The sequence below is a fragment of the Macaca thibetana genome, chromosome 13 (assembly GCF_024542745.1).
Source record: "Macaca thibetana thibetana isolate TM-01 chromosome 13, ASM2454274v1, whole genome shotgun sequence".
Classification (NCBI taxonomy): Eukaryota; Metazoa; Chordata; class Mammalia; order Primates; family Cercopithecidae; genus Macaca; species Macaca thibetana.
This window is the reverse complement of record NC_065590.1, coordinates 5,655,721-5,672,848: the sequence shown is the minus strand read 5'-3', so window position 1 is coordinate 5,672,848 and position 17,128 is coordinate 5,655,721. Positions and strand designations below refer to the sequence as shown.

General features: G+C 39.1%; 1 protein-coding gene across 50 annotated transcripts in view; it reads right to left on the bottom strand.

Moving 5' to 3' along the window:
- The window catches only part of MAP4K4 (mitogen-activated protein kinase kinase kinase kinase 4), a 190,082-nt gene that overhangs the window by 25,825 nt on the left and 147,129 nt on the right, over window positions 1–17,128 (bottom strand). For 12 of the 50 annotated variants that reach the window (XM_050754977.1, XM_050754970.1, XM_050754973.1 and 9 more), the window contains exons 13-18: window positions 9,996–10,157; window positions 7,065–7,151; window positions 6,283–6,504; window positions 5,178–5,339; window positions 2,099–2,332; window positions 1,113–1,219 (exon numbers count right to left, since the gene is read on the bottom strand). In XM_050754977.1, coding sequence (XP_050610934.1) covers window positions 1,113–1,219; window positions 2,099–2,332; window positions 5,178–5,339; window positions 6,283–6,504; window positions 7,065–7,151; window positions 9,996–10,157 — 974 coding nt within the window. The remainder of the gene's footprint in view (window positions 1–1,112; window positions 1,220–2,098; window positions 2,333–5,177; window positions 5,340–6,282; window positions 6,505–7,064; window positions 7,152–9,995; window positions 10,158–17,128) is intronic. The other 38 variants (XM_050754991.1, XM_050754992.1, XM_050754990.1 and 35 more) reach the window with 7 other exon arrangements.

The window sequence follows — 17,128 nt, the reverse complement described above, 5'->3', positions numbered from 1 at the left end:
ACCATTTCTGTCACAGCTACATGTCAGTTCTTAACATTAGGAAAACACTCCATATTTGTATAATTATACGCAAAACTATATTCTGTTTCTAGGCAGCTGCTCTCACCTGCCTGTTGCTGTTCTCAAAAACTGACACTTACAAAGAATAGTCCTTTGTATGGGCTGTTAGAAATTGTACAGAAAGCATGGACTGGGATGGATTTCCTGCCATGGATGAACCCAAAGCACACATGTGCTAGGTAAGGATTAATGACACAGACTTGGTCACAGAAGAACACCACAGTCACCCTGCCACTAGCAGTGCTGAGGATTCTGTGCAGCTTTTGGGCCATCATCCATCTGACACTTCAAGTCAGACCAAGGTTCCATGCGCAGAAGGCTAACTTCGGAGGTTCAGTGATGATTAAGATATAAAACATTCAACATAATCAGCTTTTCTTCCCTATGATAGTGCTGGTCAATGAAGCTTTCTGTTATGATGAAAATGTTCTATATTTGAGCTGGATAATATCATAGCCACTAGCTACATGTGGCTATAGAGCTCATGAATATACCCAGTGCACTACGGAATGAAGTTCCCACTGTATTTCATTTTAACTAAATTTAAACTTTAATTTAAATTTAAGGAAACTTCTGTAGCTAATTGTACTGGACAGAGCAGCTCTAGAACCTAAAAAGGATATTATTTGGTTAATTCACTTGCTTATTGCAGACTGTCAGTCAACAAGTGATTTCTTCAGTAACCTGTTTGTGATTTCTGTTTTATGCCACAGGCCTTACAACGTCCCTTAGATGAAAAGCTCCCTCTGATCACAGTTCTCTTAGAACTTCTCTCCCTTCCTTGGTGCTCCCTCCATTTACTCATACAGAGAAAAGTAGTTTAAATTTCAGAGTTGCTATATTAATGCACATCCAGATTCAAACCCACTTTTTACTACACATCAACTTGATGCCATCCACGTTGATGGATTTTATGGCAGCTTTTCCTTTTATACCTAATAATCTCCTTGCCCCAGAACTTCTGTGTTTAAGAGCATTTTTATGAAACAGACAATGTAAGGCTGTGGTAGACTGCACAGGAGGCCTGTTCTCAGCGCTCGCTTGTCTTTTACCTGGTGGAGTTTCTCTGTCCTGCCTGGCTATTCTGCTGCCCACTGCCCTGCAGTGGGGAATCTCGACGGGACAGAACAGGGGAGCGAGATGTTGTTCTCACAGGAACCTTTAAGTAGAAAATATAGCAATTAAATTATTGAAAACATGAGAAGGAAAAAAAAATATTTCCCAACCAAAATATATTTTTAAAGCAGTCCTAATATTTAAAAGCAGTCCTTCCTATCACCTCCACTCCCCACCCCCACTCCTTCCCTGGTCCTACACTGATACAATCGGACAGAAAATTTAGTCACAGGCATCCAAGAAGCCAGTACAAACAGTCTTTCTATGCTCCTGTAACATTTAAATGATGTCTGGACTGAAGCTTGGTAGCAGGGACATACAAAGCATTTGCTGAGATAACGTGAGAATCAGGAAATAAGCTCAAAGAAACCAAACAATGGTCTATAAATGGATTGGCAGGAAGCAAAGACTGGCAGGAAGCAAGAAAATATTCAGAGGAAGCAAATTCCAAATGAGGAAAAATAAATTGACATTGGCTCTTTTGTTTAATTTCACTAACATGTAAACACAAAAACAAAACAAAATCCCCTACATTTAAAAAGAAAATAAAATTTTTCTTATAAGACATTTTCTAAAAGTTTTGACATTAATACTGCGAAACTGCATAGCTTCTGCATAAACATATAGAAAAACTGCTAAAATAGATTAAGAATTTGTTTAAGAAGCCTATTCTTTGTAGACATACTCTTACATCATTTTGCTGCCTTATTTAGAGTTAACAACAATAAAACGCTAACTGGCCACTGGCTGAATAAAACTGTCTAACTATGGAACTTTATCCTCACCATTAAAAAGTCCCTTTGAAATTTCAATGCCCCTTTAAATTTGGTAAAGTTGCATCCCCATAATTAAAATAAATAATCTTAAAAAAAAAATAACAAAAAGGAAAAAAGCAGCACACATCTGTCTTTCTGCTCCTTACCCTTGGAGGCACCTCGTCACTGTCTGATCTAGACCAAGCCTTTTGGGTAGGGTCGGGCGTCTCTGACTTAGAGTCAGAGCTCTGACTGAGCACCTCACTGCGGGAAGGTGGACATGGGTCCTGAGAACGAAGATGGTGGTGTGCAAATTTGGGAGGAGAAGGGTCACTGAAGGAATGGGATCGCGAGACAGGGGAAACATTGTTCTTGAGAGATGCCAGGTGGGACCACTGTACCTTACAAGAAAACAAAACACAAAACATTCAATGCGTTCTGCATAAAACTGGCTTTTCTGGTCAATACCAAATCCAAAGCAGGAACTGGCAGAGGCAGAATACACACCGGGGCGGTACAGTGTTAGGTCAGCCACGCAGTGAGACAGTTACACTTCAAAGTGAAGAAGTGGTCTGGGAACACAGTATGTAGAAAAGAACAAATGTACATTTACAAGGAAAACTCTTTGTAATATCCAGACAAACATTACAGATAGCAGTTAATGTGAAGACTTTTTTTTTTTTTTTTAACAAAGAGGCTTTCAGAGCCCAAAGCAGGTACGATGGGTTGCATGCACATCCATGTCAAAGCAGAGACTGAAAGGGCAGAGACAGGCAGAAAAATCGTAAGATAAAGGGCACTGCCAAATGTGCAAACCTACCTAGCCATCCTCACATTACCTGCAGTGTCAGATTTAACACCAGACTGAGTAACAAAATGGCACGTTCAATGAGCAAAGACAAACCCCTCATGTTTTGACAGACTGTATCTCAAGAACAGCTAATTTTTCAACTATACCAACAATTTTTCTTATTTTTCCCAAGTCTACAAACACCCATAACCTAGATATCTCCATATACTGTCATATTAGTGATGAAAATAAAGAATTGTGATTTCTTTAAAAACATTTAGTACCATGGATTCCCTGAATTGACTACTGTTGGAGTATTCCTTCCACTTGGGAAATTACAAAAATATGACAATTACTTGTCAACTGAGTTTATCTGGTTGCTTCTAAATTGGGGAAATGATCTCTGAAAAAATCCATAAAATATTTTCATTAAATTATGTTTTACTGTTCCAAAATAATTGTTCAATATGGCAATTGAAAAAATGATGGCTACATATCCATTACATCAATGTACTTGACAAAAACTGAAAATACTAAATCAATTTGTTCAACCTTTCCAAATACAAGACGTGAAATTAGTTCTGGTGTATGATTTCTACAATATACAGGTGAGAGATTTATATAATACCAGATATTGGTATAATCCCAGACTTCTAAAATGTTTAAGATTTTCAGAGGTAAAACATGTAATTCAAAGTATTACCTGAAATTATAATCAAAAATGAGCTTTAAAATAGAGTCCTACATGAGAAAAGTTTCCCCCGAAGAATGAACAGGGGAAGGAAATGGGAGACTCTTTCTAGGTACTACACAAATTCATAACAAATGCAAAAATCAGTATAGATAATTCAGAAACTCCTATTTTCTAAACTATTAGTGGCCAAATAAAGATTCTCCATTTACGGCAAGTTTAATTTGCAGTGTGAAAACTTTTATCAGCTGATCTTCAAGCAGTGTAAAGTTGTTAAACACCACGAGTCCTCAGACCTATTCTAGCAGTCTCTCTTCTCTTTCCTTTTTAATTGTGTCCATTTACCCTCTCCTGCTTTCCTCTTTCCTTTCTATCCCCTCCTCTCTGGAGCTGCCCATCTGTTAGCTCTCCTGGGACTCAAGAAACTGCTGGTCCCATGGAAATACTCACTCACCCTCACATACCCCTGGCCTCAGTCCTAGCTATTCTTTCTTTTTTTTTTTAAGATGGAGTCTCACTCTGTCACCCAAGTTGGCATGCAGTGGCACTATCTCAGTTCAATGCAAGCTGCAACCTCCACCTTCTGGGTTCAAGCCATTCTCCTGCCTCAGCCTCCTGAGTAGCTGGGATTACAGGTGCCCGCCACCTCGCCCGGCTGCTTTTTGTATTTTTAGTAGAGACAGGGTTTCGCCATGTTGGCCAAGCTGGTCTCAAACTCCTGACCTCAGGTGATCCACCTGCCTTGGCCTCCCAAAGTGCTGGGATTTCAGGTGTGTGCCACTGTGCCCCAGCCTTTTTTTTTTTTTTTTTTAAAAACTCCTCCATCCTGCAGATCCCACAGTTTCCTGCCACAAGAACATAAACTTGTCTCCCACACATGCAAACACCAGTGAAAAATAAACTCAAGCATAAGAACTTGTTCCTAATATTCTGGATTACAGAGTGGCAAGTGGGAAAATGTCTAAAAGTCAGTAATTTTCAGCAAGAGAGTAGGAATCGGCATTTTAAGGATCTCTAAGATCTTTAGCCGTAATCTTCATTGCCTGCTCTCCTCTATGGACAGCACTGTGGGTTCTGCTCCAGCCACACAGCATCAGCCCAACAGTTCCCCTCACCTAGCCAAGGCTAGAATGCTGCAGCAGACCCAAGGAGAGGTCACAGCCTTTTCCATGGCCTAGATCAGAGAAATTCACACCTAATCCGCTAGATCTAAACTTTTTTGGATCTTGAACCTTGTGAGAATCTGATAAAAGGTCATCCCCCCCACTCCCACAAAAAATACACATTTAAACAAATAAAGACATTTTGCATGGAATTTCAGGGGCAACATCTAAGGCCCATTCATAGGACTGGCCAAGAGCCAGGGATCACGCAGTAGAGCACTTACTTTTAAAATACTTCAGAGAAAATTTTTGGCTCTCCCTCTATGTATTTGTAATCCCAGTTCTCTAAAAACTAAACTAAAAGATCTTTGTATTAGAAAAAGGAGGCACTTAAGAGCTGAGTTAGGGCAGGCAAAAAGTTAGAAGAAATCACTCACTCTAGATACTCTTAATGAGTACACAAAAATCTCAAAAAAAGAAAAAGGAAAAAAATATTTCCCTATCAACTGAGTGTATGCCTTCTTTTAGTCTAAAGTCACTCCTGCTCATCTCTCCTCTTTTTCAATGTGGTGACAACCTAAACTGTGATATGACAGTAGGCCTGTGGCTCAGCGAGCCGTTGCATGAGTCTCCTCAACCACAGCAAAGCTGGCTGTTGCTACCTGTGGCTCCGCTGGTCTCTGCAGGGCGGGATGCACAGACTCGGAGTTGCCATTGGAAAAAGACTCTGATCGGGAAGGCACTGGTGGCTCCAATACTCTGCCTGTCTGCTTAGACTGCGCTTCAGGGGAGCTGTGGTTAGTTTTCCTAAATCTATCTTCCACCTGCATCAGAGAATTAGAAGACATAACTCAGTGTTAGTAGGGGAAAAGCAGAAATATCAAAGAAAGTCTAAAAGTGGAAGAAATCTAAAGATAAGTTTTCTGTTTTCTTCTGCCACAAGAAAAGAGAGGGGCAGCTGGAAAAAAGGTAGATAAAGCAGTGCTAGGATTAGATTCAGGAAAAAGAAAATATTTGTGAAGATAAAAATTAGCAGGGCAGTCTCTAAGCTCTCCTCCTTGCTCAGAATTCTAAGACTGTATATGATGATAAAGTAGAAAAATGTAATCTGTCATAAGCGACTAAACTAACAGACGAAAAAACTATCATCAGAAATCCAGAATGCTTTTCACTCCACCAAAAATAAGAGCACTCCAGAACAAACAGAACACTTGTTTTTAGAAGCTACTGCCTATGAAGGCAGACACAATAGAAGGCTGCCGCCACCTGTGGGCCAGGATTCAATACCTCTGGAGCCACACCTGTCGCCCACCTCGCACCCCCAAGCAGTCCCTGCTGCAGCCTACTCTGAGGCTCTGGCTAGCCCTAACACACCAATCTAGCAGTGCATCTTGACATCTGCAAAGTCAGAAAGTTAAGCCACAGGCACTCTTTAGCTTGGGAGAATAGTTCATCAGACCACTCTTTCATCCACATTTTTAAGAATGACTGTGTCATGTAATCTTCTTTTTGTTTAGTTCAGTTTCAAGTTCTTCTGGGATATGTTAACTGAGGCACTCTGGTCCTTTATGGAAAAAGCACTGACTGGATATGAAACCTTGGGCAAGGCCCTCCACTCCTCTGAAACTCAATGTCCTAGTTAGAAAACGAAGAAACTAGATAATCAGCTAACCTCTACGCCCGTTCTAGAATTCATATGACACAGTTCTGAAGAGTCATTGTACTGCTTTCCAGAGCAACGTCTAAGTGACAAAGGAAAGAGGATACCTCTCGCGCTCGGTCGGCAGGCTCGTAGTGGACTTTGGGCTCAGGAGCGTGGAAGCTTGGCTTGCTCCTTTCCTGCTGCGGTGGTGGCGGCTGCTGCGAGTGCTGCGGGTGCGGCCTCCTATGGTCATGCTGTAGAGACAGGAGATATGCTTGTTCTTGTTGCAACTGCCTCTGGAGCCTCTCTGCCTGCCGGTGCTCCTCCATCTCCCGCCATCGGCACTCCTTGGAGAGGGAGAGGATAACACTAAATCTATGGGACACTGGAGAGCTCGCCTCTTCTCTGGATTTGTTTGGCTTTTTAAAAAAGTGACCATACATTTTCCCTCAGTGTTTTGTAAGAAAGCAAAATAGCTGGGATTTTAAATAGCACATTACCTGTGGAAAAATCTCACAGCTGTTGCTAACCATAATTATCATTGGACAGAGTAAGACATAATTCAATTAAATGTGAGTTTTAGTGGTATAGATACTAGGTAAAAATTCTGTGGCATGTACTTTCAACCTACTGCCCTCAGCATTCTAGTGTGTTCACTGAGTGCCAAGTTCTGTTTAAAACTTTGTTGATCTACCAAACAAGAACAATTAATTTATTAAAGAGAAATAAATAAACGAAGACCATGTTGCAATGTGCCACCAATAGGACCATAAAATGGGCATCTCTATTTCAGCCTGGCTGCCCACAGCAAAACCAAAATGGTCTGGTGACCACCACAGCTTGCTCGACTTAGGGGAAGGATGAAGGAGCCCTGATACTACAGAATGAAACAGAGGCGGGGCTTTACCAGTAACATGGCCTGCTCCTGGAGCAGCTGCTGCTGGAGGACTTCCAAGTGCCGCTGCTCCTCTTCTAGCTGTCGCCTGATATACTCCTGTCACACAGAAATCACCCAGCAATCAATTTATCCCAAAGAAAAGCATCAGAACCACCTGAATGGAGCACCAAGAACCATTTGCTCCAATCATCTTTAGTGACAATTCACTTAGTGGTAAATACCTAAAGAAAATCTATTGCTAAAGATTTCTCCAAGAACTTCAAATTGGCCAGTAAGACCTAAGGAGCCTAACAAATGATGATATGTATTTCCATGATATACATGAAGGGGTCTAAAAGTATTTCTGTTAGAACACAGCTGTTGCATACAAATGCAGAATTTTAAAAGAGTATGCCATTCCTCTTAAGGTTGGCAAACCCCAGAGAAATCAAGAGTTTAATGAAAAAGGATCAGAGGGTTCTGATTAGTAAACATCTGCTTATTAAGTCATTATTTATAACAAGCACAGATCACCAATTTTTGAAACCTAAAACCAAAACCTGCTTAATATTAAAATACAACAAACATGATTCACGCTTTCACTGACAATTCCAAAGCCACCTGGAATGACTGTATTCCAGACTTGGGCAACTGTCCTCAAACGAACAGACCCAGGCTCCATGATGAGCTTGTGTGTGTGTGACAGAGACAGACAGAGACAGACAAGGACAAGGGGAGAGAAAGAGAGGAGGAGGTGGAGATGGGGTGGTTTTTCTTTTCAATGAGAAGAGAATGATTAGTCTTCATAACAATGAACACAGGTAAACACATCCCAAATATGTTATGGATGTTACCTACTTCGAAGCTGCATGCATATTATAAAGGACAGGGATACCAGGAGGCCTCAGTCCCTGTTCCATTGAGAACTGGCTCTATGATCTCTAGCATGCGCTAAAGCTCCCCTTCTCTCAGTCTCCTCATTTGAGAAATGAGCATCCAAAATCTCCTCTCCCAACCCTCAGGAATTTTTTTAAGGTTCAGACATGAGATCGATATGAAATAACCTTGAAAAGCATAAAACATTTTACAAGCAACAGAGGCTTCCTTTTTTTCTAGAAGAGGAATAGACTAAGAAGGACTCTGAGGAGACATTTTATCCTGAAATTCAGATTCCCTTTTCAGAGTGTCTCCTGCTGACCATCCCCTTGTGTCATGGTGCACACCTTGAAACAAAAATAGCCATCAATATGGGCTGAACAGAAGTTTTAGTTAACCAATATCTCTGGGAGAATACTGAAATTACAGCATATAAAAATCCTAAGAAATCCTTACTTTACAAAGAAAACTGAGCCAAAAAAGCCAACTGAGGGGGTGTGGGCAGTGGGCGGGGAAGGGGGAGGTGGACTTACTCAGAAGGCCACTGACTAACATATCTGGTTCTGACCTGGGATCTACATCTCTTGTGTCTACGCCTGACCCTCCCTGGTATATGCTACAGCAATACCTCTCCTAGCAAGGCTTGTGTGGCCTTGACCCACATGTGACTGAGCAAAGGAACCTGACTTCCAACTCATTTTCGTTTTTGAACAAAACAGAATTAAATTGTCACTTGAAAGATCAAATCAGTACACTCATTTGTTTTCTGCCCTCAAACCACAGGGACAACTGGAAAAATCATGTCCTCTCCAAACCACAAAGCTCCTAACACATAGTCAATGAACATACGCAACACAACACACATCTACACAAACATAAACGCTTATGCTGAAATGAAGTGTGTCCAACAGCACTGTTAACATGGGAATTACTATTTCACAATAGAATGGGGAAAACAGAATAAAACCGATTTTAGAATTTTTTTTTTAAGTGGTGCCAAATACTTGCTATTCACAAAATTTAATGACTGCCACTAGAGCATTAAAGATGAATTGCTGCCATCACACCCTCCTCTCACAATCGAACTGTAATCATTATTTCTAGGTGATTTAATTCTTAAAAGCTTGAGTGTTTTCCTCTTTGCAGCCCCCAGGTATAAACAAAAGTGGAATGTTAAAGCACACGCACTACACAGTTAAATGGTTCACAATGTCAATTAGGTAGCACAAAAAGCGTCACTGAAATTCCCGGGAAAACACTGAGGAGCACGCAGACCCAAGGCTCAGAAAGCCCAAGACACATGCTTAGCATAAAGGATGGCAGCTGAACAGTCACATTTGAAAGTTAACACCATGGTTTATAAGTTTAAAATACAGATACCAAGTGTTATTTAAATTGGTCCTCATGTATCATTTTTTCTTTATTCCAAGCTCATAACAAAGAGATCAAAGACAAGAAAGGCAAAGAGGCTAAGGGCAATTTTTGTTTGCACAGGTGGTTCAGGAAACAAACAAAAAAAATTCTAAATAAAATCATATCTGGTATTAATAAAATGCTGCAAATATTATTCAAACCTGATCTTTTTTGGTTGAACTCATCAATGTTAGTTTTTTTAATGCACTGTGTATATACGGAATTACATGCTGATATATATTACAATATTCACTTAGCCACTGGATATTCAAATATTTCTCATAAGAAATTTCTTACTGTTGGTTTTTAATTTTTTTTTTTAAAAAAGTTAATTATCACCCATATATTTGGGGTCCACAGCATTTAAGCCAAATCTGAGAAGATACATGCAGACATCTTTCAGATATTATACTATTTAGAGACCACTTAACTGGTTTCAAGAGGTTTCTAAAGTATAATGATTTATAAACCCTTTTTAGGATAAGAGACCCAATTTATTGGTGTCATTCCAATTGTGTTTCACCACGTTCATACATCTGAAGTTCTAAGTATATGTGTATGTGTGTACATGTGTGTATGCATCACATGTGTGTGTACTTTCTAAAAATCCCCCAGCTCTGCAAAGTAACAAACTTCACAAATGTATGCCTGGTATGTTCTCTGTGAACTAACCTGTTCTCTTTCAACTCTCCTCTTTTCTTCTTCTGCCCGTCTCCTCTCCTCTTCTTCTTTGCGCCTTCTCTCCAACTCCTCTAGACGCCTCTTTTCTTCTTGTTCTCTCCTTCGCTGTTCACGTTCCTGCTGCCTTCTAGCTTCACGCTCTCTCCTTTGTTGCTATGTAAGTAAAAATGTATAATTACCAGGGATCTTCCTGCCATCTTTCTCATGTTATAGTGTGCTGATCAGTCAGTCACAGGTGGACACTAACGAGGTGAGGTTCATGGGCCCCATAGCTACCAGCCAATTATTTCCACACTGCCCCTCGCACCCATAAGTAAGGGCTTCCTCATGAATTTTCATCAAAAGTATTGTGATTCTGTGAATCCTTACAGGGTTTAGTTTCATTTTGATAATAATTATTCCCCACTGCTCACTGCACCACAGCAATTAGGGGACAGAAAATTCTTTATTCTTGGATATCATTAACAGGGTTATGCAAGACCCTTAAGTAAGAAGAAAAATACATTGAGAGAAAGAAATAAAGGGAAATAAAAATCCAGCAAAGAAAGAAAGACAAATAATTTTAAAAAGGAAAAAAAGCAGCACACATCAGGAAAAGAGGAACTGACATCAGAATAACTATGACCATTATCATTAATACAAATATTTCAGAAACTGCCACTGAGCAAATGCTTACTACTATGTGCCTGGCACTACGCTAAGTATTTGATATTTCTATTCCATTTATTTTACCTAATATAAGTCTCCTAACAACCCAAGGAAGTCATTATTTCATCCCTGCTTTACAGATGCGAAAACAGCTTCAGAAAAGGTAAGTGACTTGCCCAAAGTCACACAGCCAGCAAGCCCCCAGCTGGAAGAGCTGCTCTGCCTCTACAGCTCATACATACTCTTAACCACACTCTACCCTGCAGCCCATCAACAGGTGTAAAAGATGCTACTGAATTACCAGACTCACTCAGCCTTTCTAAACCCAGACTGTTCTATGTAACCCTACAGTACAGAGCAAGATGACACACCGGGCACTGGATGACAACTCACTCTTCTAGCCCAGGGCTGCCTGCCAGTAAAGCACAAGTTAGACTCTGGACTCTCTGGGTAATAAAAATGTTCTGTCTCTGCACTGCTCCATAGTCACTAGTCACATGTTGCTAATGAGCACCTGAAATACAGCTAGTATGAATGAAAAACTGAGTTTTTTATTTTGTCACACTGAATTTAAATTTAAATGGCCAAACGTGGCTAGTGGCTACTGGATAGCAACAGCTCTAGAGGACGCACAGCCATCAAATTTCCCAGACAGAGAGAGCCAATAATATTAACACAAACTTTATTTGTGACACTAAAATTAACCATTAAACAAGAAAGCTTAGGGTAAAGCTATCAGGGATATTAGACATATTGATAATGGATATACAAAGTACACATTTATTATAGTTTAAGTATTCCTTCTGGGTCTTCTCCCCACTCTCAACTAGTATTTAATCTGAAAGCCGACACTTAAAAATGATGCCCTGGGAAATGTAAAGTAGTGTCTTTCATCTGGAATAACTGGATAGCAACGATGATTTGGGTACTCCACTCTCTCACTTGACTACTATACCCCCATTATTCTCAACAAAGTTCTGAGTCTGCTTCTGGTCCCGCCTCTCTTATTACATAGGTTTTTCAATGGGAGAATCTTCTTTTCCCCTATTCTCTGCTCTTCGAATTCAATACACAAAACTCATCAGCCTCCCATGGGTGGAGATGGGGTCATAAAATGAATAGTGCTCTTGCTCTAGTGTCTAAAACCTACAACTTTAATGGTTATGCCATCTTTATTTATCAAGGTGTTATTACTTATCTCACTTTTTGTTTGTTCCACTGGATTTCTATGGACCTATCACAAATAATCTATAAAGTCTCTTGCACTACCATAACACTCCTTTCAACACGGTTAAAGAAATCAGGTATTTTTTCTATATTCTTGGACACTGACTGTTTTCCAGTCATCCTATATTTCTGTCCACAAACTTCCTGGGAATCCTTGTCATCTTCTTTCTTACTTTGCTGGAACACATCCTCCAGCAGCTTCTTGAGGAAGAGAGAAGAAGAGGTAAAACAAAACAAAGCAAAACAAAAACAAAACAAGACAAAACAACTTTGCAAAGTTGTTATTTCCCCTAACACGCTACACACAATTTCGGCTGAAGAAAATTAACATTCCCTCTGAGTTTCGAAGGCATTGCTATGCCACCTTCTAGTTTCTGATGTTGCGCCTAGAGATTCTGAGACCATTCAGATTCTTGATACTTAGTACGGACCCATTCCACACTCTACCTGCTCCCAACTTCAGCTTCTAGGATCCTCTTTTCATCCTCAATATTCTAAAGATGATGATGTATGTATATATGTATGTGCACATACACAATAATATATGTGCCTTTGTGTGAACCTTTTTAAATCATGTGCTGGGTATTCAGTGAGGCTTTCAATCCAGAAACTCGTATTTCTTAGTTCTGGAAATTTTGCTTAAATTATTCCTGTATGTTCTTTCTATAGTATTCACTTCCTAGAACATCTATTAAATAGAAGTTGGACATCCTGGATTGATTCTGTAAGTTTTCCTTTTGTCCTATTATCCACCAGCTTTTGTCTTTTCTCCCCCACTTTCTGGGAGTGTTAATTTAAATTTTAAAAACTCAAGAATTCCTTCTTAATTTCTGAGTATTCTTTTTCCATATAGTATCTTCTCTTTCCAAGGACAAGGTCTTGCGTCTGTTCATGTGTATATGTAAATACGTATGAGATGCTTTGCTCTGTTCCCTGACTGTCTCTATATCCTTCGAGTTCTTTTTCCTATTTGTTTCAAAATCTTTCATGTTAGAGATTTTCCTCAGTGTCTGGTAATCTTGGCTGTCCATTTACATTTAAGATCCTAAAAAGCAAACTATAAGGACAGTATAGACAAAGAGCACCTGGCAACTACTTAGCAATAGAGTAAGGTGATTATGATTCACCCTGATCACTTCACTGGGGCCTTACTTCCTTTGGGCTGGTCAGTTATCTCCAGAGAGAAATCGTCACAATATTCTGGGAATCCTTCTAATATCCTACGGCATTGAGGAAAGGGCATATGAAAAAGAGATAGCATTTGTAGTAAGCGTGTCTGCCAGCATTTTGGGAGTTGAGTGAAGTGAGCACGCTTGCAGTCACACTGATTAGTATTCACATTTTCACTTAATGCCCTTGTTTTAGTTCATCTTTCGCCACATACTCAGTGTTTTCCATGTTCCCAGTCTTTGTTGTTCACTGTTCCCAGGCAGCAGGTATCTGCTCCTGCTGGGGGCAGGGGATGCTCAGTAGACGAGCTGCACAGGACAGGGTAGTCTAACTGTGCATGTTCGTAAGTGTGCAAACTCACTCTGTATATATGTACATATAATGTCAACATAATTACATTTTATTCAATTAATAAAAATGTATAAATTTAATTCAAAATATACTATCAAAGAAAAAATAGCAAGCAAACATCTTACAAACAGGATATGCTGTATAAAAAGTTCAACTGTCAACTGAAACCTTCTGAGAGGCTTTTTAATTTTTAATTTCAGGTGATACTACCATACCTTCGGTTACTAGATCAACATGAAAGAGACTGCAAACGTCTTGAAAGCAGGAACCATGTAATTATCTCTTTTTTCCCCCTGTAGTAAATATCACACATTACCTTCAGAAGAGAAATTCAATACTTTTTTTATTTGAATCTAACCTTTATACCTAGCATATGACATCCAAAACAGAAACTGCTGTGAATTTACCCAACACTTAGCATTTAGAGAGATGACAGACTCAGGAATCCATTCAGGTCTCTAGGTCCTATGAAATCCAATCAAATCCTAAGGCAATCTTTTCAAGATCACCAAGTAAGAGCACAAAGTCTTGAGCTTTAATTATTACACTAGGTAGAGCCTCATACTTTAAAACAACAACAACAACAAAAAAAAAACACACCTCCTTTATGCCTCCAGATATCATAAAAGGTCCTCTAAAGTACTCACTCTAAGGCACCTCTGGTGCTCAAATGAGAGATCTCAAGCCCAAGGGTTCATTTTCACATAGGCTTAAATTTGAATGAGCCCTTCTTTTCCAGAGATACAAAGACTACAAACAACTAATCCATCTCTTTGAGAAATACTTATTAAGCACCACAGATATACAAAGATTAATTAGAAACTGCTTCTTTCCTCCAAATCTTGCAGGTCAGGTAAGTTACGTACCTTAAAAAAAAAAAAAACCCAGAAGATAGTGTGGAAAGTGATAAATCTCCCAACACCATCCCACTAAGCAAGTCCTGGTTAGTGGGACCAAATAGTTAAGAACAATAGCTAAGGCACAAAAAAAAAAAAAAAAAAAAAAGTACAGTTACCAACTTCTCTTCCACCTTATATTCTAATAGTTGAAGTGGTAAACTAGATTGAGAGCAAGAATTTAAAGTACCAACCATAAAAACCACTACATTCAGAATAGGCCCTCAATTTGGAGGTAATTGGGGGCACTAAGAGGAATCATTAAAAAAATAAGAAAGCCCTTAATATCTTAACAGGTAATGTGAAAAGCTGGCCTCTTGCATTAGAACTTCAAAAGAAAATATCAAAAACTGAAACATACACACCATCAACAAAATAACATCGGTCTGTACTGTTAACCTTATGCCTATGATTGCAAATAATAAAGCCCAGGGAATTTTAATGAACATGCTTCTTCAGGCTTACCCAACTAAGAATGATAAACACTACATAGTCTTTTGAAGCTTTTACAATCTGATGTAATTTATTTTCTTAAACTATCTTTTCTTTAAAAACAAAATAGAAACAGAAAAACTGTGTGATGCCCTAACGTGATCACCAAATCTCTCAAACTATACAGATTTTATTACTTAAATTTTCCCAAGCGTGCCTAAGTAAATATGTACTTTTCCAACTAAGCTTTAATTATCTAAGTTCCTATTCTAGTTTGGTATTTAAAAGCAAAGCTTTCATCTCACAATTCTAAAAACTTTTCTAAATAAAATTACACTAATAATAGTGAGATCTATTTAAATATACTCCACTGGATTTATTGGCTTCAATGGAAACTAATATATTTTGATAAACCAGTTAACTCTTTGGACTCTGCTATTTCCAAGAACTTCTGCAGTCATGTTACTACACATATATACCATCAACCCTTGAGTTTTTTTATTTGCAAGTTCTGACGAAGTCACAGTAGAGAACTATTCGTTTCTTCCCCATCTCTAGGTAATAAATCATGTATGAGGAATTAAACTCACTACAAAATTTAACTGCAAATATAACCAAGCACCAGACTGGGATGCCAAGAGAATATTTAAGAACTTATAAGGAGTTCTTAAAAGCAAGCCAGCCACCTTCTGCATACCAACTGAGCTGCTAGCTTGACAGGAAGCAAGGCCTTAGCTGTAGGGGCACTGGCATGCCAGGACACTATCATTACTGTGTATATTAAAGCTGAAACTATTTTTTTAAGAAAGGTAGCATGTGCTAACATGTACTCCTGATGTTAGATACTAATGGCCTGCAAAACAAAGAACTTTTCTGTAGGAAAGGAGGAGTGAGAAAATGATTCCTATTTCTTTCAAATACATGGCAACTGCTGCAAAGTGCTTCAGAGTAAAGTAGTTCACTGACTTCCTTCTAAATTTCAGAACTAAGAAACACACAATGCATGCGTGGTACAGTTTGTTAATTTTTTACTAAGAAACTTCTATGTTTTCCTAGTGTTACAATTTAATATCAGTACTAATCAAATTTCACACAGTTTTTTTTCTCTTGCTTCCCTTTGTTTTTAATGTCTTCTACTTCCACCACCCCTCTAAAATTTAACTTTTGAGATTTGGAGAAATCACTTTGGGATTCTGTAGGAATGACAGAAATAAATGTTACTGTGTGTCCTCTTGGTGGAAGAAAGGCCAAAAGAAACTGCTGGTGCTCACACTAACATTTACCCTCAGTTGAGGAAGCAGATTTTCCAAAATCACAAAGTGACAACTGAGAGTCCGAGGGTAAAGGCTTTTAAAGGAAAGATGTAAGAAATTTTTTCGAATACCAGCTAAAAGACTCTGAGACAGGAAAGACCCAAATATCCTTATCAGTACTGTTCAAGAATAGAAAGAGAATTACAAGTAGCAGGAAACTCATCTGGTTTTCTCCAGGACACCATCTTGTTTAATATTTTTATTTCCTTTTACTCTTTTTTAATTTTTTATTAAATAGAGATGAGGTCTTGCTATATTCCCAAGCTGATCTCAAACTCCTGGGCTTAAGTGAGCACCCCATCTCGACCTCCCCAAATGGCTGGGATTACAGTTGTGAGCTATCACGCCCAGACTATTTTTATTAAACTCAGACAAAGGACAAAGAAAACATGCTAACTAATCCAATCTGTCACTGATGGACATTTGGGTTGATTCCAAGTCTTTGCTATTGTGAATAGTGCTGCAATAAACATACGAGTGCATGTGTCTTTATAGCAGCATAATTTATAAGCCTTTGGGTATATACCCAGTAATGGGATGGCTGGGTCAGATGGTACATCTAGTTCTAGATCCTTGAGGAATCGCCATACTGTTTTCCATAATGGTTGAACTAGTTTACAATCCCACCAACAGTGTAAAAGTGTTCCTATTTCTCCACATCCTCTCCAGCACCTGTTGTTTCCTGACTTTTTAATGATCGCCATTCTAACTGGTGTGAGATGGTATCTCATTGTGGTTTTGATTTGCATTTCTCTGATGGCCAGTGATGATGAGCATTTTTTCATGTGTCTGTTGGCTGTATGAATGTCTTCTTTTGAGAAATGTCTGTTCATATCCTTTGCCCACTTTTTGATGATAAGAAAATGTGGCACATATACACCATGGAATACTATGCAGCCATCAAAAAGGATGAGTTTGTGTCCTTTGTAGGGACATGGATGCAGCTGGAAACCATCATTCTTAGCAATCTATCACAAGAACAGAAAACCAAACACCGCATGTTCTCACTCATAGGTGGGAACTGAACAATGAGATCACTTGGACTCAGGAAGGGGAACATCACACACAGGGGCCTGTCATGGGGAGG